At 34.2% G+C, this 25,599-nt stretch overlaps 1 protein-coding gene across 10 annotated transcripts in view; it reads right to left on the reverse strand.

Annotated features, from left to right (window-relative positions):
* VPS13B (vacuolar protein sorting 13 homolog B) overlaps nt 1-25,599 on the reverse strand; it is a 769,553-nt gene that overhangs the window by 442,078 nt on the left and 301,876 nt on the right. For 9 of the 10 annotated variants that reach the window (XM_057531718.1, XM_057531717.1, XM_057531726.1 and 6 more), the window contains exons 20-21: nt 14,146-14,255; nt 8,140-8,287 (exon numbers count right to left, since the gene is read on the reverse strand). In XM_057531718.1, the coding sequence (XP_057387701.1) occupies nt 8,140-8,287; nt 14,146-14,255 (258 nt within the window). The remainder of the gene's footprint in view (nt 1-8,139; nt 8,288-14,145; nt 14,256-25,599) is intronic. The other variant, XM_057531723.1, reaches the window with a different exon arrangement.

Below are 25,599 nucleotides of genomic sequence, written 5' to 3' on the forward strand. Positions count from 1 at the left end.
ATCTTGGTTTTTTTTTTTTTTTTTAAAGCCGCTATGAACATTTAAGTATGAGTCTTTGTATGGACACATGCTTTCATTTCTCTTAGGTAAATACTGAAAGGATATCATAAGTAGATATATGTTTAACTTTTTGAGAGACTACCAAACTGTTTTTCTAAGTGACTTTGTTATGCTACAGTTCTACCAGCTGTATATGACACTTCTAGGTGCTGTATATCCTCACCAGTGTTGGGTATGGTCAGTCTTCTTAAATCTGTCTGTTCTGGAGGGTATGTAGTGGTATCTCATTGTGCTTTTGATTTTCATCTCCCTGGTGACTACTGATGTTGAGCATCTTTTTCTGTGCTTATTTACCATACATATAACTATACTGGTATAGTGCTTGTTCAAAAATTTTTTTGTTAAATTTTTTAATGGGTTGTCTGTTTTCTAATTATTGAATTTTGAGAGTCCCGTATATATTTTGGATACAAGTCCTTGATAAATTATATTATTTCCATATATTTTCAAAAAAAAATTCAATCTTGTTTAAATCACTGTTATTGAGGGTTTTCTGATATCTTCAGCCAAACTTAATACAATCTTAAAAATTACAGTTAAATTACTGACTTCTTGCTTAGTTTAAAAATACTATATTTTGAAATCAGGTCAGGAAAAAAACATAATTAGAAATATTCTACATAATAGCCCAAGTTCATTATCAAAAGAAAGATTCTTTTAAAAAAAGGAAGTCTGAAAACTTTCACTATCTGTAACATAAACAAAGTAACAAAGTGCTTTTTAAAATTTCAGGATTTTTCATATTTAAGTCTCTTTGAGAACTAAATAAAATAGAATTTCCATATGCTGGACAAAAATTTTAAATATCTGAAACATCATAAATATTTAATTTAATTTTGTTGGAAGCATGAATGACTCCAGGATATATTTAAGGACATATCAGGGAAGAAAAAACATGTCAGGAGTAGTGTTTCACTTTGGAGTTTATGCCAGGAACTGCACCACTGAAGTGACACCCGATTAAAGCCAGGCAGAACCTCCATGCTCATCACAGAGGGGAGTTGTTTCCCGGTATATCCAGTTGGTAGCTCTGACACAAAATTCTTAACTAGCTTAGTCCAATGGAACTGGGCTGAAAATTTAGAACAATTCCTTTGACAAAAAAAGACACTCTGAAGTTGGCTGGTTATATATTAGGTTTTAGAGAGGAATTTTTACATAGACCTCATTTTAGGGCTGGCTATGCCATTAAGGAATGAAAGAGGCAGCTAATAATCACAAATTGACTACTATAACCTGGAACTTTCATTTTTAAAAAGTACCATTAAATATTTTCTAACCTTGGGTAAGTTGTTTGACCTCTTAAAGACTCAATCTCCTTAACTATTAAGTGAAGGGGTATGTGGGATTATATGTATGTCTAATTTCCTAGACATACATATAATCCCACATGATTTTTCTACAGATATCCACATGCCTCACTCCCTCACCTGCTTCAAGTATCTAGTCAAATATGAACTTTTAGTGAGATCTACTGTGACTACCTTAATTATCATCTGACAGTTCACTAAAGCTCTGTACATTTTTCCCCTTTATTCTTTTTGTGCTTCAATTTGGCAAGTTTCTATTGCTATGTCTTCAAGTTTATTATTTCTTCTTCTACAATGTCTACTTTCCTGCTAATTCCACCCAGTGAGTTTCTGATATCAGATATTATATTTTTCATCTCTAGAGTTGGGCATGGTTCCTTTTTATATCTTCTATTTCTCTCCAAATTGTATTCATCTTTCCTCAAGCATCTGAACAGTTATAGTACCTGTTTTAATGTACAAGTATTTAATATACTTGCTAATGCTATCATCTGTCATTTCTCAGTTTATTTCTATTGCTAGTTTTCCTCCTTGTCAAAGTTGCCTGCTTCTTTGCATCTCTAATAGTTTTGGGTTGGATGCTTGACACTGTGACTTTTAAGTTGTTACATATCTGGATCTTTTTGTATTCCTCTTAATAGCACTGGGCTTCATTTGGCCAGCAGTAAACTCACTCACTATTTTGGTTTCTTCAGAGGCTTTTTTAAAGTGTGTTTAAGGTGAGTGTAGGTAGGCTTTACTCTATGGAAAGTTTAGCTCCAATATTGAGGTGTCATCTTTTTGGGGTCTTTACTGAATGTCCCGAATGGTCAGTTGGAATTGTAAACTAAGCACAGTGGGAACCTGAATGCCTTTTAGCCATGTGTGAGCTCTGGGAATCAATCAGACCATAGGTCCTTGGTCATCCTTTACCCAACTTTGTGGAGTCTCATCCTATTCAGGCACAGCTTACTATTCAGCAAATACTCAAGGAGAAATCTATCGCTGATCTCTGAAGCTCTTTTGCTGCATAGCTTTCTCTCTCTGAAACTCTGCCCCATAATTTCCAGTCATCTCTGCCTCCTTATACTTCAATCCCTTTGCTTCCCTAAACCTCAATTCAGCAAGACAGCTGAGTTCAGCTTGATACATCCCACCCTGCTCTGTGGTCTGGAATGTGCCTTCAGCCAAAAAGCCAGGATAATCCTAGGGCTCAACTCATTTGTTTCCCTTCTATGAGGGATCACAGTACTGTACTGCCTACTGTCCAATGTCTAGAAACTTTTTTTGTTCTCCCATATATTTTGACCAGTTTATTAGTTATTTACAACAGGAATATAAATCTAGTCCCTGTTCCTCCATCACAGTCAGAAGCTAAAGTTCTATACGTTTAATTTGTGGCATTATCTACTAAAATTTACATCATCAATTATCAGGTCTTCATTTACTATTATCTTGGTATTATTTAAGGAGTCAAATTAAAAGGCCTTCTATTATTTCAACTGTGTACTTACAGTGCTTTAGACTTAAGAGGTAATATATAAACATGTAAGATAAAAATGGCTAGTATTTTTTAAAGAGATATCATTTATGAAGGATCCTGCTTTTTAAAGTTTTCATCTCCATTACAGACATTTTCATCAAGAGTTCCAATTTAATGTTCATAACATTTCCAAAACATAGGGTAAACAGATGTCATAGTTTTTAGTGGGTTCCTTGTTTTGAAGGATATATAGATTCTCTAGAAGATCATTTAGAATTTTGTGATAATACATTATCTTCATGTGAAACATGCTTTTATTCTGGCTTGGCCTGCCCTACGTGCCTATATCACTGAAATAGCGCTGTTCTGCTGTCAACACATTTCCAGCCATCAAGCACATGTTCCCCCTGCAGCCAGCTACTTAAGATTGGTTAATTGAGATTGGAAGAGGATGTCTGCTTCTTGATGAATAATTAAAAAGCAAAATCAAGCCCAGTGCAATATCGCCAAGCCTCAGTCTTCATGTGCCAGTACTACTACATAACTTGGCGATGAACTTAAGACTAACTTTGGACCTTAGGTTGAGAATATAAAAACTAAAAATTATTTTAATAAGAATTCAAGCATAAATTAACACATATCTCCACTTGTAAAATTCAGTTAAAAAATTAAAACGTGCATTTCACAACAATGTGAATACACATCCTCCTCAACTTAAAATGGGTTATGTCCTGATAAACCCATCATAAAGTGAAAATATCTTAAGTTGAAAATGCATTTAATACACCTAACCTACTGAACTTCAGAGCTTAGCCTAACCTACCTTAAATGTGCTCAGAACACTTACATTAGCCTACAGTTGGGCAAAATAATCAAACACAAAGCCTATTTTATACTACATAGTTGAATAACTCATGTAACTTACTGAATACTGTACTGAGAGTAAAAAACAAAATGGTCATATGGTTGTGAGTGTTTTGGTTGTTTACCCTCGTGGTTGCATGGTTGACTGAAAGCTGTGGCTCACTGCCCCTGCCCAGCATCACCAGAGAATCCCACCTGATATCGCTAGCCTGGGAAAAGATCAAAATTCAAATTCGAAGTATGGCTTCTACTGAATGCATATTGCTTTCACACCATCATAAAGTCGAAAATCTGTAAGTCAAACCATGATGAGTTGGGGACCATCTGTATACTTAACACAATTGAACTGTACACTTAAAAAGATTAAGATGGTAAAAGTAAAAAACAACAAGAAAAAAGGTTTGTGAAAGGCTACGAATACCTTACCAAATTCATTATAGCTTATGATACAATGTAAGTAATAATTAAAATAGTGATAACCACATTTAGAAGTAGATACAAATTCAAAGGACTCATAAAGCATTTTTAAATTAAAACTAAAACAGGAACTGTATACTCTAAATAAAAATAAAACAGAAAATTTTGAAACATAATTCTAAATAAAGAAAATGATTAGTACAGAGCATTCTCAAGAAAAGAGAGAACAATACCAACAAGCTTTCCAAAGAAGTGAAAATGGTGGCAGCCAAGGGGCAAGATACATTGGTCATAAAGAAGAAATGTTATACCCAGGGATTTTTACTTTCTACAAATGCCCACAGTCCAAAAACAAGCAAGCACAGGCATCAGTTTGATAACTGTTCATTGTTATGCTAGCTTGAGTAAATATCTGGTGATACATAGACATCCTCACCTATAAGGAAAATACCTACAGGATATATAACCTAAGGGTTCTAGAGATGGGGAAACACTAAAGACAGAAAAAGCAAATATCCACAACTCAAATGCAAAGAACTACAGTTCACATTTGTAATTTGAAATATAGAATAATGTGTTGTTTGCTGGATCATATGTTAGTTCTATTTTTAGTTTTTTAAGGAACCTCCATACTGTTCTCCATAGTGGCTGTACCAATTTACATTCCTACCAACAGTGTAGCAGCGTTTGCCTTTCTCCACACCCTCTCCAGCATTTATTGTTTGTAGACTTTTTCATGGTGGCCATTCTGACCAGTGTGAGCTGATACCATATGATCCAGAAATCTCACTCCTGGGCATGTATCCAGAGAAAACCATAATTCGAAAAGATACATGCACCCCAATGTTCACTGCAGCACTATTTACAATAGCAAGGACATGAAAACAACCTAAATGTCCATCAATAGAGGAATGGATAAAGATGTGGTACATATTTAAAATGGAATATTAACCATAAAAAAGAACAAAATAATGCCATTTGCAGCAACATGGATGGACCTGGAGATTATCATACTGAGTGAAGTAAGTCAGACAGACAAAGACAAATATCATATGATATCACTCATATGTGGAATCTAATTTTGAAAAATGATATAAATGAACTTATTTACAAAACAGAAACAGACTCAGATTTCAAAAACAAACTTATGATTACCAAAGGGGAAATGTGGGGGGGGGTAGGGATAAATTAGGAGCTTGCGATTAACACACACACACACACACACACACACACTACTATATATAAAATAGATAACCAACAAGGACCTACTGTATGGCGCAGGGAACTGTACTCAACATTCTGTAATAACCTATATGGGAAAAGAATCTAAAAAAGAATGAATATATGTATATGTATAACTGAATCACTATGCTGTACACCTGAAAATAATATAACATTTTAAATCAACTATACTCCAATAAGATTTAAAAACTAAATAAATAAAATTTTAAAAGAAGAATAATGTGTTTATGTTTTTAGATTATCTATAAAATAATAATTACTGATGAGAAATTATGTTTGGGGTTTTTCTTAATTTCTTCAAAATAAAATATTAATTTCTTATAATTAAGTGGGAAAGTATATGAAAGCAAAATAAATCTCAGATATTAACCGATATCATTCATGAATTGATAGGTAACCGATATGAGATGTGAATTTATCTATAAAACTTCTCCATGCATAGCAAATGCATTCTAAAATCTATGATATTTTCTACATAGTTCTGTCATGTAATTTCATTTAAATAAGTATTTTCTGTCATCTTTACTCATCCTTAACAATTACTTTACATCAATTATCAAGTGTGATTTAAAAAACTGGACTAAATAGTAAAGCAGGAGGTCAGAATATGTGGTTAATATCATATAAAATTAAACTTATTTTTATCAATTGATACTTAGTGGACATTTATTTTATCTTATTAAGAGGTGATATTTATAAACCATTATGTAACCTACCAGTTCAAGAGATCTAAAGTCTGAAACTTAGCATGGTATCTAAATGAAATATCTAATTTTATATTAAAAATCAATACAAGTTACAGATCATCTTCCTATGATACAAAAAATAAGCAAAAGCATTTTTATCAATTGGTAAAGAAAATCTCAACATATCAAAAGGCTTGTGGATACTGACAGGTGGAAGTCTAATGATTCCACAAAATAAACATAACATCCTATTTTAAGAAAAGTAATAGAACACAGAATAATAGTTATGTATAAAACTCCACAAAAATGTATGTTAGCATTTTTACCGCTGTTGTTTTTAAATACGATAAGGGAACTAACTTTTCCTCTAAACCACAAATGTTAGCTTTAACTTCCTTGTGTATATGATCATATTTTAAATTCCTTAAGGGCAGGGATCATGTCTTATTAATATTCCTACCCTCAAAATTACTTAGAACAGAGTCTTGCCCATTATAGATATTCAATAAGTGTTTTCGAGTTACTGAAAAAATAAAACCTTTTTTAATATGGTTGGGGATATATGAGTTATACGGAATAAAGCTGAATATCTAAGGGAAAACATTAGAAATTTAAAACACTACTTAAAATGAAATCATAAAGTGGGTTTTTTACTTCTTTTTTTCCGATTTGGATTCCTTTTGTATCTTTTTCTTCTCTGACTGCTGTGGCTAAAACTTCCAAAACTATGTTGAATAATAGTGGTGAGAGTGGGCAACCTTGTCTTGTTCCTGATCTTAGTCCATCAACAGATGAATGGATAAAGAAGATGTGGCACATGTATACAATGGAATATTACTCAGCCATAAAAAGGAAACGAAACTGAGTTATTTGTAGTGAGGTGGATGGACCTAGAGTCTGTCATACAGACTGAAGTCAGAAAGAGAAAAACAAATACCGTATGCTAACCCATATCTATGGAATCTAAAAAAAAAAATGGTCATGAAGAACCTAGGGGCAAGACGGGAATAAAGACACAGACCTACTAGAGAATGGACTTGAGGATATGGGGAGGGAGAAGGGTAAGCTGGGACAAAGTGAGAGAGTGGCATGGACATATATACACTACCAAACGTAAAATAGATAGCTAGTGGGAAGCAACCGCATAGCACAGGGAGATCAGCTCGGTGCTTTATGACCACCTAGAGGGGTGGGATAGGGAGGGCGGGAGGGAGGGAGACGCAAGAGGGAAGAGATATGGGGACATATGCATATGTATAACTGATTCACTTTGTTATAAAGCAGAAACTAACACACCATTGTAAAGCAATTATACTCCAATAAAGATGTTTAAAAAAATTTTTTTTAATAAATAAAAAAATTTTTAAAAAGTGGGTTTTTAAATTATACAAAAGGAAATAAAAGAAATTGTTTTATGGAAGAATATTTATGTTTTATATTTGCATAGGTCATCTAGCAAACAAAGAGAAGGGGGAGGAAAGAAGATTGAGATGTAGGGTGGATTGCAAGAATTCACTTTAAGCAGGAACACAATGATATTATTGGGAGATGATTCTCCAAGAATTCACTTTAAGCAGGAACATAATGATATTATTGGGAGATGATTCTCCATGGGTCTCTTGTGTTTTTGCCTGTCTTACAAGTAGAGGCAGTCAATGCCTTTGTTCCCAATGTTATTTTCAAGGATATCTGTACAGTGTACAGCCTCAGAAGACAAAGATATTGTCTTCCTTCTGAACAAAGAGCAGGTTTGCTTACAATCTTGTAAGGTACATATAGGGCCTCCCACTGGAGAAAATGGCAGGCATAATTTCTACCCATTATAAAGGTTCAGGTTCCTCTCCTGTAATATAATCCACTGTATACAGGTATCACTTGGCCCTCTTTGTGCCACCCTGTAGGAATTAGGCTTAGGGCAGGGACACAAAAAAATGCTAATACTTCGGTAACCGCTAATGCTATAGATTATATAAAGTCCTTTGTCTCCATTCCAGGATTCTTGTGCCTCTGGGCAGCATTCACGAAATTATGGCCTGGATAACTGCTTAGCTTAGAGGTAGGGTGAAATCACAGACCCTTTAGAATTCTTGACACATACCTGTTATTGTTTTTGTTTTTATAGGGCTGCTGGCATATTCAGAGGCCTGATATGATTGTTGCTTTGCCAAGGGCGCACTTCCAACAGACACCTCATCCTCCTTCCTTCTGCTAATTGGCATAACAAGAGGAACAGCTATCACAGGCTGCTGGAGAGAGTCAAATGAAAAACTGAATTATTTACTATTTCTTAAGCAGAGAAGGTTAAACATAGCATCACTGAAGAAAGTCCATCACATGTTGCGGTTGAGGCTTTATTGTTTTTTAGTTAATAATCACCCATAATCCCCATCCACCCAAAGATAACCATCATTAGCATTTTGATACATTTTCCCCCAGTGTCTACATATTTTGTTTTCAATTGAGGTATAATTGAGGTACATCTTTATGTTAGTTCCAAGTGCATGACACAGTGATTTGATATTTCTGTACATTACAAAATGATCACCATGATATGTCTAGTTATCATCTGTCACCATACAAAGATATTATAATTGACTACATACCCCATGCTATACATGGGGCTTTATTATTTTAAATCAATGAATCAATCAATCTCTCTTGCCCTCCCTCTTGGTCACTGTCTCTCATACACACTCACACAGGAACATTTAACAATTTCAATTTTAAATTAGAATTCTGTGCGAAAACCAAGAGAGCTTGGAAATAATTAAAGTTTAACATAAATTTTAGTAAGAAGTATAAAGGTAACATGTTAGAGGCAAATCAAAACTAAAATTAACTTTGAAAATTATGATCACTAGTAAATGAAAAGTTATCCTTATAAAATGATATTTTAGGGAAGTACTTCTATAAACTGATTAGGTACATGTTAATATGGACAATCCAATTTTTTTTGAGAATTGCTGAAAATCTCTATATTGTGTCTGACAAAGTGATATCCACAGCATATTTAGAAAGCACAGAAAAATATCTATAGTTAGAGAAAGCTGGAAAACATTACGATCCTATATTGAATGCATGAGTGCTGAGCTGGACAATAAAGCAGCTGTTTCATCTTTATTCACTGAAATAAAGTCTGATGTTACTGCTGATGACGCCCAATACAATCTTGTCAGATTTTTGGCCAAAAAAAAAAAGTTATTTTTAAGTTTGCTTCAGGATCAAAGATCAATGTTGAACTGAGTGGAAAACAATCATCAAATGTTGGGTTTTAGCCACAAATTGAGGAGGAAATTGCAGCTTGGGAAACAACAGATGATAACTGTGATACAGCTGCATCAGATGGTGAATCTGGAGGGGGTTGGTTAGGCTGGAGTGTGGTCTACAACATCCACACTTTTTTAGATCCAACTTTAAGTTTCACCCAACTTATGATAACTATTTAATATTATTTAAATTATGAATAAATATTTCAATGAGAACATAGGTACATTATATAACCATATAATATAATGGAAAAAAAGCCAAATTATTTTACAAGTTGTTCCCTATGGTGAGTAAAAGGACAAGAAAACTGATAATGAGAAAATGAAGGATTAAATATATTGTGGGAAACACCACAACGCAGAATATCTGCTTTCATGTTAAGTATTTAGTCAAACTGATAATATTTTTACAAATCTAAATAGGAAATAATATCTAAGAGCTAGATAAGAAATGCTGAGTCTAATTTAAACTTGCTCATCTATAAAACAAGGGGGTGGAGATGTCTACTAGAAAATCCCTTTATGCTCTAACACTTAGTGATTCCATAATCCCTTGAATTTCCTGGACATCACTTATAAACCTGGAATTAATGAAGCACTCAAAGAAGTTAGGACCAAGTTTAGAATCAAAATTAATATATAATATGTAATTACAGAAAAATTCCGTGCTGTATAGTGTGATATTTAATTCATGCACAATAGGTGAAAGATGAGATTGATGGAAGATATGATATTGGAAATACCCAGCAACAAACAAACAAAAAAATCTTTCTTTTGGTGGTTGAGACTCTGAGTGCATTTTCACATCGGTAAAAATACAGTAAAAGGCCAAATAAAAACCCTTTCTAACAAGAGAGCAAGGCTCTTACATGTCTCTACACGGCTGTATCCAAAATACCTTTAACAGTGAGCAATAGAGACCCTTCATAAATATTTGCTGAATGATTGCTAATATAGTTCCTATATGTCAGGCATGAAGAGATACTGGAAAAAGAGTAAAAGATGAGTGATTCCCACCGCTTTTTTTGGAAATATGACTACCCCAGTCAAAAATATCAAAAGAAGGAGCATTTATTTTTAGCAACCACCTGTTGCTCTGCTTACATTCTTCTGCCTTCTGGTACGGGATATTCCCCCAAATTTCCATTGTACCCTAGTCCCATATCTGCCCTATTGTTGCCCCATCAATATCCCGTGGTCCCAAAATACCTAAAAAGCCTTTTGTCCCTCTTCCTATAAAATTTTCCTTTATTATTAATTTAATAAATGTAAAAATATAGGAAATTATGAAGAATAAAAGAACATCCATATTTTCATTATAACCAATAATTACTGGCAATTAACAATTTATCATATTTACTTTTTTTAAGGAGAAAAGTAAAATATTACAGATAAAGCTAAAATCCCCTCTGACTGCTAACTGCCCATTCCTCCCAGAGTCAATCACTATTATGATATTGATACAATCCTTTAATATTTTACACCCATATTTACTTACACATATGCTATATATATAGTTTATATATAATATATACTATATATAATATGTGATATGTGATAATATATAATATGTAATATATGCAGGGTGGTTTGGGAAAAATATAAGTACTCTCATATTGCATATGTCCTTGGGAAATTGATTTTTGCATTAAATAGAATTTTGAGACTTCATACTAAAACCTATTGAATAATTTTTAACAAAAAAATAATACATCATGTTAACGTGCGATGCTTTATTTACCTACTTTGTTAGAGACAGTCATTTAGGTTGTCTCCAATTTTACACCATTGCAAAGAATTCTGCAGGGACAGGCTTATACATGAATCCTTAGGCTCATATGAATGTCACTGTAAGAACACAGCTCTATCAAAAAGTGGAATTTTGGGGTCATAGGCTACAGTCATGTGTAATTTTATTAGACACTGACAAATTTATTAATTTTCACTCACAACAGTAGTATATGAGTTCATCCATTTTCTACATTTTCACCACTACTGAATACTAGGCTTTTTTCACACAACAGATTTTAAAAGTGAAGATGATTAGTTATGGGTTGACAGGTATTGAAACTGGGCAATAAGGTCATAGGGTTCAACTATACTCTCAATTTTCCATGTTGGAGAAAATGTAGAACTGAAATAGTAGATTAAAGGCATTTTCAAAGCATATTTTTGAGATATGCTGAACTGTAGCAAAATAGTAATACTATAAAGTGCTGACGAAAATATAAACTGTACACCAATTCTGGAATCAAACTGGCAATATTACAAAGGCCTTCAAATATGCTAAACCACATGCCTAAAGTTACTAGTTACACTTCTAAAAATATATTCTAAGTGAATAATTAAAGAAAAATGCAAATATGAAGATATTTATCCCAATATTATTTGTAACTCTGAATGATTAGGATTATGGGTATTTGTTAGTTTATCTTTTAAATGAAACTACTAGTTTTGAACTTAGAGAAATATATATATTTATATTTAACTTAAAAATACTTATGAACCAATATAATAAAAATAAAATAAAAAATCAAAATCTTTGAAGGTACTTGGTATCAATCAAACAAATGTATAATTTACTTAAGCTGCTAGAACGCTACCTGAAATTCAGGGATATCTATGGTGTACTGGAGATAACTGCATCACTTATAAAATAACCAATGAAAAATTTCTAATACAATGAAATATCATTCAGCCCTAAAAAATAAGAAAATCTTGCTATTTGTGACAACATGGATGGACCTTGAGGCCATTCTGCTATGTCAGACAAAGAAAGACAAATACCGCATTTATATGTGGAATCTAAACAAAACAAAACCCAAAAAACCCAAAACATCAAACTACATACAGAGAAGAGAGGGTGTTTGCCAGAGACAGGGGGATTGGGGGAGGGGGGTGTGTAATGGGTAAAGGCAAAGTACTAACTTCCAGTTATAAAATGTAGTGTACGATATGATGACTATTGTTAATATGTACTGTATATTTGCAAGTCACTAGGAGAGTAAATCTTTTCTCAACACAAGGGAAAAAATTATTTGACTATGCGTGGTGATGGATGTTAACTAGACTTATAGTGGTGATTTTGCAATATATACAAATATTGGATTGTTATGTTGCTACCTGAAATTAATATACTGTTATATATCAATTATATCTCAGTAAGAAAAAAAATTTACAACTAAATTTTTCTCAAATTGTCCCTGCCATTAGTCCTAACTTCTCCATTACTCATACTCCATATTGTGTTAAACTTTCTAAAATCCAAGTCTATTTATATTAGTTTCCTATACTTCCTCTGTACCCTTTGGGATAAAGTCTCAAACACTTACCATTACAAATAAAATCTTTTATGAATTGGCTTTCAATTTCTACCAGTCTCTATAAGAACACTTGGCTCTAGCCTGGAAACACTGAAGGTCCCTTTCTTGCCAAGTTACTCCATCGTCTTTGCCTCTGCTCACAGTTTAGTCTAGAACAACCTTCCTTGTCTGGCTTACTTTTATGATGCTCAGCTCAACTGTCAATTCCTCCTTCTAACACCCATCCTCACCTGATCATGAGAATGTTTCCTTTTATGTTTTCATATACTCCTGTAAATACATCTAACATAGCAATTACAGTCAGCCCTCTGTTGATCTGGAACCCAAGGATACAGAGGGCCAACTGTACTACACCAAGGGACCTAAGCATCGTGGATTTTGGTATCCACAGGGGAGGGAGGACTGGAACCAATCCCCTATGGATACCAAGGGAGGTACCAAGAATGGCATTACTACTATATTCCTTCACATTATCAAATACACTAAATACCTCTAGAGGAAGGGATATTCTCAACCACGATTTCTGTTTCTATAGCTCCAGTACCTAGCATACTGCACTGTATTCTGTAAGTATTTGATAAAAGGAAGCATGAAATGGAGAAGGGATGGCAGAAGTTTCAAATGAAATTAGGACAAAATGAAGAAAAACTTTTAAAAAGATGCTCCTTGAGACACGGGTTGCACTTTTTTAGTTAATTTTTATATTCTTATGTAAATATAAAATTATACAGTTTTCTCCTATAAATTAGCTTTAAGTTACCTCAGAAAAAAAATACAAAGCTATTCCAAGTAGAATGTTACAAAATTACAATTAAGTCAATGGGAAAATGCAATTCAATATCACATAAATTTGGCCTCAAAAATTCTTAGTTCTGAGATATACTAGATGTGTGAAAAGAGGTAAGTTAATCTCAATAAGCATCAGTTTCTTCATCTTTAAAATGGGAATAATAAAACCCATCTGTCAGAATTACATTTAAGTATCATGACCTACATAGAGAATTACACGTAAGTATTCAGGAGACTATAATTAGCTCCTTTTGCTTTGTAATTTAGACCCCTTTAAGCACACACATATCCCAAGTATTTTGCACCAACCATCCCAATACCAGAGTTAGGCACACTCAATGCATGTTTGTTGAATAAACCTACAGATGAAGAAGAAATGTAGAGATAATGAAAATGAAAGCTAACATTTCCTAAGCAATTATTATGTATTGGACACTCTGAGAACAAACATGTAGGCACTATGAGGGAAAATAAGCCAGTAAAATAGGACTACCTAACCTAGTCTCTCTAAAGTATCTGCTTTACAAGCAATTGTAGACCAAGTCCCTTTAACAATCAATGCAACTCTACTTTGAACTGTAATTTCTTGTACAGAAATTAAAGAGTAGAATTGCTTGAAAGGGGTAGAAGAATTCTGGTTCCTCCATAAACAAAATCAACAGAAGAAATATATAACTCTAACAAATAAGAAAAAAAATTATTTAGAGAATTATAAAAATTTCTCACCTGCTGCATATGTTTACTGATTCGCTTCTGAGGTTGATAAATGAGCCAGGTGTATAAGATAGGGTCAATATTAACTGCTAGTCCTTGTACATTACAAAGAAGTACGGCACCTAAAAAACAAGATTTTTAAATTGTTACATTCCTCCTAAAAATAATAAGCTTGATGTCACTTTACACCAATTAGTAGGAGAGCCATAATAAAAAAGATGAACAACAGTAAGTGTTGCCAATGATGTGGAGGAATTCAAACCTTCATACATTGCTGGTGGGAACATAAAATAGTGCAAATAATTTGGAAAACAGTCTGGCATTTCCTCAGAAAGCAAAATATACAGTTACAATATGACCCAACAATTCTATTCCTAGGTATATACCAAGAGAACTGTAATCAAATATCCACGCAAAAACTTGTACACAAATTTTCATAGCAGCATTATTCACAATAGCCGAACAGTGGGAAAACATGAATGTCCATGAATTGCTGAATGGATTAGCAAAATGTAGTAGAATCACACAATGGAAAACTATTTATCCATGAAAAGGAATGCAGTACTGATACATGCTATAACATGGATAAGCCTTGAAAACATGCTAAGTGAAACAAACCAGTTACAGAAAACCACGTATTATACAATTCCGCTTACATGAAATGGCCAGAACAGGCAAAACCATGAAGAAAAGAGTAGATCAGTGGATGCTGGGGCCTGGGGGGAGGAAAGAATGGGAAATAACTGCTAGTAGATATATGGTTATTTTGGGAGTGATGAAAATGTTCTGTAATTAGAAAATGGTGATTGTTGTACAACCTTGCAAATATACTAAAAACCACTAAATTATGCACTTTAAAATAATGTACTTTATGGAATTTGAATTATATCTCATTAAATGTGCATTTGCCTTTAAAAAATAATAATAAACTTTATTTTTTAGGCAAACAGCAATTTCTATATTGGCCATGAGAAGGGAATATTATCTCCCTTTTTTGTTTATATTACAGAACTAACTCATGATATGAAAGGAAGCATTATTATAACCACTTAATAAATCACTGTAAATTGCAGCTTTAAATGTTCAGAAGCAGAGAGAGAGAGCTGCCTAGATGAAATGCAGGCTAACATTCTGACATGAAACACAAAGACTGAAGTGTAACAAGTTGCAATTCCATCCTACTAACTAAAACATTTTTGTCCCTCTCTAATAAAAAGTAGCTCACATAAACTTAACTAAAGCAGAATATTCCATTCTTAATTTATGTGGGGCAGGTCATGTATATCCATAAATAAGATTTTGCATTTCTACATATATTTTTTTTTTTTTTAAAGGATTTTTCTTATTTATTTATTTATTTATTTTTGGCTGTGTTGGGTCTTCGGTTCGTGCGAGGGCTTTCTCCAGTTGCGGCAAGCGGGGGCCACTCTTCATCGCGGTGCGGGGACCGCTCTTCATCGCGGTGCGCGGGCCTTTCTCTATCGCGGCCCCTCCCGTTGCGGGGCACAGGCTCCAGACACGCAGGCTCAGCAATTGTGGCTCACGGGCCCAGCTGCTCCGTGGCATCTACATATATTTTTTGATAAAAATAGTATTAGCTCCACTAGGATGTATAGAATATGAAGGAAGGGATATTAGTCAGTTTTGCTCTCAACTGTATCTCCAGCATCTGAAAAAGTACCTTCCACGTGGTAGGAGCTGAAAAAAAAGAATCACCATAAATGGTAGACAGATTCTCAGGTTAGTTGAAAAAAGCCCATTTGTTCTATAATATTGCAGATAATTAAAACAGCTAGTACAATTAGTATAATAGGTATTAATACCAAGTCCTATGAAAAGTGAACCACAAAGAGATTGAGATACAAGGATGGAGGAGAGGAAGCAAGCAAAAGAGAAATTTCCTCCTTTTTCAAAGCTTTGCACAGAATTTTCAAACGAAATTTGCCATGTGTACTCCTGTTCTACTTTACATTGCTACTTCTCCCAGGAACCCAAAATCGGTATAGATTCCTAGGCAACATGCTGAGACAACATAAGCAATCCCTCCTTCCATGTAACAAAGCATGTGCTAGTGAGCAATGATTCACTCAAATATACATATCAGAAAGGAATGATGGTGAGAAGCTAAATACAAGATGACTGCAAAACAGGGGGGTCATAACTGAAGTCAATTGGAAAATACAATTTAATATATATTTTTTCCTGTAATAGAATGCAGATTCCTCATAAGAACCTAAATTCTCCTATTTCTCAAATACCACTAGTATACAGAATAAAGGCTTAATATGCTATATTATATTAAGGAAAATAAAATAAGACTTTCCCAAAATTATATCCAGTTTTCAAACAATTCTAACAGCTCTACTATGCCAGAGACTATCAACTCCACAAACTAACAAAAATATAGTATCTAGATATATGAGTATATATAGCAAGAGCTAATTTGAATAGTGTTCTTGTTTTATAACAACTCATTCTATCAAAATGTTACTAGGTGAGAAACAGAATTTGGCCTGAAATATGAAAGACTATTAATCAAATGCTTTTTATTTTAAAGAAATGTGTTGAACACATTTAAATAGAGTTCAAAAATTCATTTAAATTCAAGAATACATAATTCAATCATAAAAGTTAAAAGACTTTTCTAAAATCCATATACAGAAATAAAATTACAATTAGATTTAAATTACTATGAACTGCTTGCCGTCACATGAGCCCACAATAATTTTATAATTAATATCACATAAATATTAAAGACACCAAAATAATACATGGTTAACAATAAAGAATGTATTTTGTCAAAAGAAGGAATTACCACAAGAAAAAAACTTTGGGATCCAGAAGACAAAGGATCCAACAAGGGAAAAAAGTGACCCAGGATGACAATAGTGAATTAGTGACAAGTACATGGAAAACTTAGAAACAACAAACAATTATTAAATACAGGAAAAACAAATGTTATAAAGGAAAGGATAACAAACCATAGGATAAACATGACCGTGCCATGAATAATATCTACAGACAGAACTATGTAAATTCTGAAAAAAATGAATTCATTGATTAATCAAATGTATAATACAACAATATCATACATTTGATTACTGGGAGTATGGGTACATCAGAGGAATGTGTGATGGGAGCTGAAGAGGGTAAAAGTTAGCCAATTATCATTTTCCACAGTTAGACAGCAATGAATAATGCTGTAAAATGAACAATCAAGAAAGAGCAAGAAAAGCCAAGTTATTTAAAAACATGGATGTAAACACCAAAATAATTACTAAAAAGACTTTTGAAAAGGGAACATTAAAAAACAGGTGCAGGTGACATGAGGGAGAATATAACTGGGATTCTCAAGATGGGGACAACAGAAAAGAGGGGTAGATGAGCTTTAGATTTTCTTGCTGAGGAATATCCTTATAGCCACTAGCAAAATGCAGAATAAATTTTTCTCTTTGAAAAAAGTCTCCAATTCATTGTAACATAACAGCTACAAATTAAGATCTGTGAATGAGTCCCATAACAAAAAAAATCAGCAAGCACTGCAGAAGGTAAGTGAGCAAGAGCCAGAAAAAAGAACTAACAAATTTAGACTTTCAAGCACTGAAGGTATTTGAATACAGAAAAAGAGCTACGGGGACTTCGTTGGTGGCACAGTGGTTAAGACTCCACGCTCCCAAGGCAGGGGGCCTGGGTTCGATCCCTGGTGCAGAAACTAGATCCCACACACATGTCGCAACTAAGAGTTCGCACTCCACAACTAAGGAGCCGGCGAGCCGCAACTAAGGAGCTGGCAAGCTGCAACTAAGGAGCCCACCTGCCGCAACTAAGACCCAATGCAACCAAATAAATAAATAAATATTTTTTAAAAAAACAGCTATGTAGAAAACGTTTAAAATACAAAAGTATGCAATCATGAAGGGGAACAAACAATGAGAAAGTATCAGCGAAGAACACATTTTAAAGAAAAATGGAAACTACAGAAATGACAGATTTAGTTTTTGAAGTAAAAAACTCATTGGACAGGTTAAATAGCAGATTAGATATAGTTGAAGAGAAAATTAATAAAATAGAAGAAACACAATAAGATAATTTAGAATGTATCTGAGATAGAAAAATGAAAGAAAACAGTTAAAATGATGTTAAGAGATATGAGGACTGAGTAAGAAGAACAAACATATATCTAATTAGATTCCAGAGGGAGTTATTAAGGAATGAGAAGAGGTAATATTGTTAAAAAATAATGGCTGAGGGACTTCCCTGGTGGTCCAGTGGTAAAGTATCCGTCCTCCAATGCAGTGGATGCAGGTTCGAAACCTCATCAGGGTACTAAGATCCCACATGCTGCGGGGCAACTAAGGCCGTGCGCGACAACTACTGAGCTCGCACGCCTCAACAAGAGAGCCCACGCACCACAACTACAGAGCCCACATGCCGTGGAGCCCATGCACCACAGCTACAGAATGAAAAACCCATGTGCCACAACTAGAGAGAAGCCCGCACACTACAACGAAGAACCCACATGATGCAACTAAGACCAGATACCGCCAAAAAAAAAAGAAACAAAGAAAAAAATGGCTGAGAATTTTACAGAATTGCCAAAAGATATTAAGCCTCACACCTAAGAAGCCCAATGAATCCAAACTGGATAATTAAAAATAAACCTATATTAAACAAACAAACAAACAAACAAAGAAGAAACAAAACACTGAAGAGAAAAAGAACAGAAAAGAACCCTAAATAAAAAGAAAGATCTCCTGAGGTATAGAAAAGCAAATAAATTGGCAATCAACTTCTTAGCAAATAGTCAATGGTATTCATTACGTGATTTTTCTTCAAAACTTACATATATTCTTTTGTTTGCACCAAGCGTTACCATTAAAAGATGATAAAAGAAGAAAATGAATAAATTAAATTGATTTTTAAAAGTAAATGTATCAGGATAAGTTTTGTTCTAATATTATACATCTCAAGTACAAGCCACATAGAAACTATTTTTTAAATTATGATGAAAATATGCAAAAAAGAACCTATATAAACAAAGCAGTTATAAATTTAAAAGAATACAAACTGCAAAAGACAAAAGTAAATTAAGGAATTACGGACTTCTCCATATGAGGCAAGTTATTTTAATAGTCTTTTCATATGTGCCAAAAACTAAGCATGTTGAGTAAATTTTTTAAAACTTTCTCAGTAAGTTATTAGCACACCTTTAAAATTGGGATGGTAGAGAAAGGGAAAGGAAAACAAATGTAAATAGGTAAATATTTTCACATGGACAATTAATTCTGAAAGTCTTATTTTATTATAATGAAAAAGTTAAATACTTCACCAACAAATATTCATTTAAGTCACATAATTGCATTATACCAAAAATGACTAAATGACTTATAGCCAGGCTTGAACTTTATGAATGTTAAACAGGTAATAAAAGAGAATAATCTATTAATTTAACAACTTAGCTAAAATTATAATTTAGAGATAATGTTCTTCTAAATTTAAAGGGATATTTTTATATTATATTCAATTTATGAGACAGCCTTTAAAAATAACACACAAGTTTTGACATATAAGTGTGCAGACAATTAGTGTGATAGTTGACTCAGAACAGATCCTCCATAAATCACTAAAATTTGGCAATATATTATTCTGTTTAATTTTAGCCTGGGAGACAACTAATGAGAAAAGTGTGCTTTACTCCTCTGTTCACTGCCAAAATGGTTCACTTATCCACATTCCATTCAGGCTTTACCAATTAGTTAAACCAAGGCACCACTGTCATTTTCAGTTACATCCTAAGCTGAAGAATGAGAACTGAAGTAAGGGTTAGAGACCAAAGTTGCAGAGCATTAAAATTAAACATACATCCTTCTTATCAGCTACAGAAACCTTGTCAACCAATGAGACTGTCCTGTAAAATATCAAGTTATTAATAGGAAAAAGTACCCTGCATTTATCTTAAACCAATGAATGAGACAAAAAACACAGACATATTAATCTTCATGTAAGTTTAAGTGGTTAAAACTCACTATTTTTCTATTATGCAACTATAGTAAAGTAATAACTTTTTAGATGCATAGTGCTCTTAAGAAATTGTTACTCTTAATTTTAAGAATAATTTCAAAACGTTTGGCTACATAGTTAAATAAACAAAAAAGGAAGAATCAATACTTCAAAAACAAGGGTGGGGAATAAAGGCAAGATAGAGTAATCAGACACTAAAAAAATGACAGAGCAAGGATGAGCTGCCAACTACTGGCAACCTTATCCAAGGTAATTGTCAAATTTAGTATAAATGAATCATAAGGTTTTTAGGTATGTGTGTATTGTAGCTCATGTTACTTAATTAATAATTATTTCCCCTTCTCTTAGGATACAGAAAATCACAAGAGAACGCTATCCCATTGTAACAATAAGAACAAGCCATGTAACCTATCAAAGCTTTTCAACATTCATCAGTCAGATTTTTTATGAACAAAAATCATAAAAGTGAAAGGCCCCTCATAGGGCAGAAGGAATGAACAGTGGCTTTTATTCTTGGCACAGCAGTAGGAGGAAGAGAAAGTGGATAAGAAGAAAACAACTGACATTTTAACAAATGTTTAGAGCTAGTTAGGGGCAGACACGACAGTTTAGAATCTCTGCAAACCGTAGACCAAGGGGAATCTACCCACCTGCCATCCCTTTTCAACAAGCCTCCACCAAATGCTCATAAGAATAACAGGGGACAGATGAGAAAGATCCCACTGAGATGCAGGTACATGGAGCCTGATGAAGTCTGACTGCAAAGAAGGAGAACTGAGAGAAATCTCACAGCCACTCTGAACATTTCAGTGAGCACCAAGCAGGGCAATCTGTGCTAGGAGAAGAAAAGAGGAACTAAGAGAGATAGATCCCTCCATAAGGACAGATGAAAATGGCATGCTGAAGTCTGAGGGTAGGTCAGGAGAACTGAGTGAAAGTCACAAACCATACTAAAAGAAAAATTCTGATCCTGCTCTCAAAAATATCTGAAGTCTGGGGTGACTTAATATAAGTAAAGCCCAGGATCAGAACAAGCTCAACCACGGAACAGAAAGCAAAGACCAAACCCAACCCAACTACACCAAAAACATGACAAAATAAGAGGCATGCCCTTTTGTGGGCATAAGCATTATTTACCATAGGTTCTATTCTTTTTTACATACAATGTTTGACATTCAATTAAAAAAAAAAAAGATTATGAAACACACAGCACAACAAAAAGAAATGACTCACTATCAAAAGAGAAAACAGTCAATAGCATCAGTCCCAAAGGTGGCAGATACGAGAATTATCAAACAGGGACTTTAAAAGAACTCTAATACATATGCTAAAGAATGTAGTGAAAAAGGTGGACAAGCATGAACTGAAGGGGAATTGCAACAGAGAGACAGAAACTATTAAAAAGAGCCAAACAGAAATCCTAGAATTTGAAAAATACAGTATCAGAGGTTAAGGATTCTTTAAAAATTTCTTTCTAAAACTTACGAATGATATCAACTGACAGATTCAGCAAACCCCAAGAAAAATAAAGGAAAAGAAAACCAGATCTACACACATCATGACCAAAATGCAGAAAACCAAAGATAGAAAAAAATGCTGAAATCATTTTTTTCAGAGCAAATTTTTTTTTTCAGAGCAAAAAAAGGCACAATAGACATAAGGGAACCATGATAAGGACAATTTCTCATCCAAAACAATGGTGGCCAGAAGACAGTGGAATGATACCTTTAAAGTGCTAAAAGAAAAGACAGCCTAGGGCTTCCCTGGTGGCGCAGTGGTTGAGAATCTGCCTGCCAATGCAGGGGACATGGGTTCGAGCCCTGGTCTGGGAAGATCCCACATGCCGCGGAGCAACTGGGCCCGTGAGCCACAATTACTGAGCCTGCGCGTTTGGAACCTGTGCTCCGCAACAAGAGAGGCCGCGATAGTGAGAGGCCCGCGCACCGCGATGAAGAGTGGCCCCCGCTTGCCACAACTAGAGAAAGCTCTCGCACAGAAACAAAGACCCAACACAGCCATAAATAAATAAATAAAAAGACCACTTAAATTGTTCTTGCTCAATTCATAGTATTTAAATTAGAGGAAAATTAATGATAACCTAAATGTCCAAAAGAAGGGAACAATTAGATAATTATGATATATTCATCCTATGTAATGTTTATTAAAAAAAGAAAAAAAGGGCTTCCCTGGTGGTGCAGTGGTTGAGAATCTGCCTGCCAATGCAGGGAACACGGGTTCGTGCCCTGGTCTGGGAAGATCCCACATGCCGCGGAGCGGCTGGGCCCGTGAGCCGCAATTGCTGAGCCTGCGCGTCTGGAGCCTGTGCTCTGCAGCAAGAGAGGCCGCGATGGTGAGAGGCCCGCGCACTGCGATGAAGAGTGGCCCCTGCTTGCCACAACTAGAGAAAGCCCTCGCACAGAAACGAAGACCCAACACAGCCATAAATAAATAAAAATAAATTTAAAAAAAAAAAAAAAAGAAAAAAGAAAAAAAGAAAAGACAGCCTAGATTTCTATATCCATTGACAATATCCTTTTAAAATGAAAACAAAACAACAAAAACAATTTGTCACCCGAAGTCTTGCCCTACTAAAAATTATTAGAGAAGTGCTTTAGTCCAAAATAAAATTATGCCAGATAGAAACTCAATTCTAGAAGAGGAATGAAGGGCACCAGAAAGAATAAAATATGTTGGTTAATAAAGCAGACCTCTTTAAAACATTCTATTTTAGTTACATGTATATACACACACACATACACACACACGTACATCAATGTTACTGTCAAACCCAATTTAGATTAAATAAAAAATATACATTGAACACATTTGTGTACACATGTACTTTTTTATTTCCATCTATCCAAATTCTGCACATCCTTTCATTCAAATTAGCTTCCGCCATTAACACTTCTTACCACCACTGCCCTTTCCATTCTCTGGCCAGCTGCAATACTGAGTATTATAGAGCTCATTTTAGCCACTGACTCAATTCCATTTTCTCAGTATATAAGAATGTCATAAGTTAAGAATAAGGATGGCAGAAGAGGTTATGAGTGCTTTAGGAAATTGCAGAATGTGTGAAATAGTGACACATTCAGAGAGACCCATCTGTGTTCCCTGGTCAAGAATTCAAAGTGAGTGAACTCATCCTGGTTGCATGTTTTTCTCCAGTCCAGTTGAGGTCCACAGAAGGAAGACAAATTGGATTTCAAAAAGACTCTGCTTGCTATTTTATATTTCTTACTGGTGTTCTTCTTTTTTCTCCCCAGATCAAATAGTTACTTAAACAGTTTTATCAGGTATTAAGTTAATAACTGGTTTCCTTCTCACTCTTATGTCTTACTTCTCAATTGGAACAGAATTCACAAATGAGATTTAATGGTAACCTCAAACCGTAAGTGTCAGTAATTAATACTTTGTGGTGTTTCAAACTTTTTACCTCTGACTTTATATTTATGGCATAAAACCCTAAAACCATAAAGGTATTTACAAACAGCTTTGAGAGGAAAAAGCTTAGGATTTCTAAAAGATAAGAGATACCAGAGACAAAAGTAAAGGCAAAAATCAGACTAGAACAAAATATTAGGAAAAAACATAACAAAGACAATATTCATGACATAGGAAGACCTAAAAATTACTAAGCAAAGAAGATATAAAACCAAACAGGACAAGGGCGGGGGGAGGGGGGGTGGGGAGGGAAGTTGGGACGAGGTAAGAGAGTAGCACTGACATATATACACTACCAAATGTAAAATAGATAGCTAGTGGGAAGCTGCTGCATAGCACAGGGAGATCAGCTCAGTGCTTTGTGACCACCTAGAGGGGTGGGATAGGGAGGGTGGGACGGAGACTCAAGAAGGAGGGAATATGGGGATATATATATATGCGTATAGCTGATTCACTTTGTTGTATAGCAGAAACTAACATAACATTGTAAAGAATTATACTCCAATACAGATGTAAAAAAACCAACCAAACAGGAAAATGGGCAAAGAATATAAACAGACAACTCACAAAATAAATACAACTGGCCTTCACTAATGCTCAACATTACTAACAGCTAAAGAAATTAATGATAAAACAATAAGATAATTTTTCAACGATAGATTAACAGAAGCTTAAATGAATTAAAGTCTATTACTGATAAAGCTGTGACGAATAAAGCACTCCCATGCTCTGCTGAAAGAAATGGAAACTAGTATAGTCTTTTTGAAGGCTATTTTGGAATCACCTATTAAAATTTTAAACGTACAATTCACTGATCCAGCAATTTTAGTTCTTGGAATCCTACATTAATACTTGTAGATGCTCTTAAAATATATGCACAAAGATGTTCACTTGTAGTATTATTTACAGTAATGAAAATATGTAAAAAAAAAAATGTCTACAGTCAAATTATAATCATTTAATGTTACACCACTCAGCTATTAGACGATGAAGTAGAGAGTATGTAATGACACAAAAATAAGTGCAGAATAGTATATAACATAATAATAGTTAACAGTGTAAGCATAAAACATGCTTATATATAATATATACTTAAAGATAAAATAGTGATATTTCTAGGTGTATGTAGGTGAATATACCAGTGATATACTATATAAAAAAAAGATCTGCAAGTATATGAACCAAGCTGTATATAAACCAGTGTAGAACAAACATATCACTTCATGATATAAAGATAATATATTACTATATTACTTATATTCTAAAACCATGAAACTACATCCACATTTTTCCTGATCAAAATTTTGAATTTCAGTGAAAAATTTGGTTCATGTAAGAAACAAAAGCAAAAACTTGATTCACCACAAGTAAAAACCATTTAGAAAATTACCAGATCTCATAAAAGTCTCTCTTTTATTTATCTTCAGTGTGTCATTGTTCTTTACTCAGGATTTTCATTATTCAGAATCCCCATCCCCGTATCCTGCACCAAATCAATGTAAACAAATATGGTATCCTATAACTAGAAAATAATTTTTAAAAGCAATTCTTCACTTTAAACTGGATTTTGTAGAATTACCATATGATCCAGCAATCCCACTCCTGGGCATTTATCAGAACAAAACTATAATTCAAAAAGATACATGCACCCCTATGTTCACAGCAGCACTATTTACAATAGCCAAGACACGGAAGCAACCTAAACATCCATCGACAGATGAATGGATAAAGAAGGTGTGGTATATATATACACAACGGAATACTGCCAACCATATAAAAGAACTAAATAATGCCATTTGCAGCAACATGGATACAACTAGAGATGATCATACGAAGTAAAGTAAGTCAGAAAGACAAATACCATATGATATCACATATGTGGAACCTAAAATATGACACAAATGAACCTATATATGAAACAGAAACAGAATCATGGACATAGAGAACAGACTGGTAGTTGCCAAGGGGGATTGGGAGAGGAATGGAGTGGGAGGTTGG

Source organism: Balaenoptera acutorostrata, chromosome 17 (genome assembly GCF_949987535.1).
Source record: "Balaenoptera acutorostrata chromosome 17, mBalAcu1.1, whole genome shotgun sequence".
Taxonomy (NCBI): domain Eukaryota; kingdom Metazoa; phylum Chordata; class Mammalia; order Artiodactyla; family Balaenopteridae; genus Balaenoptera; species Balaenoptera acutorostrata.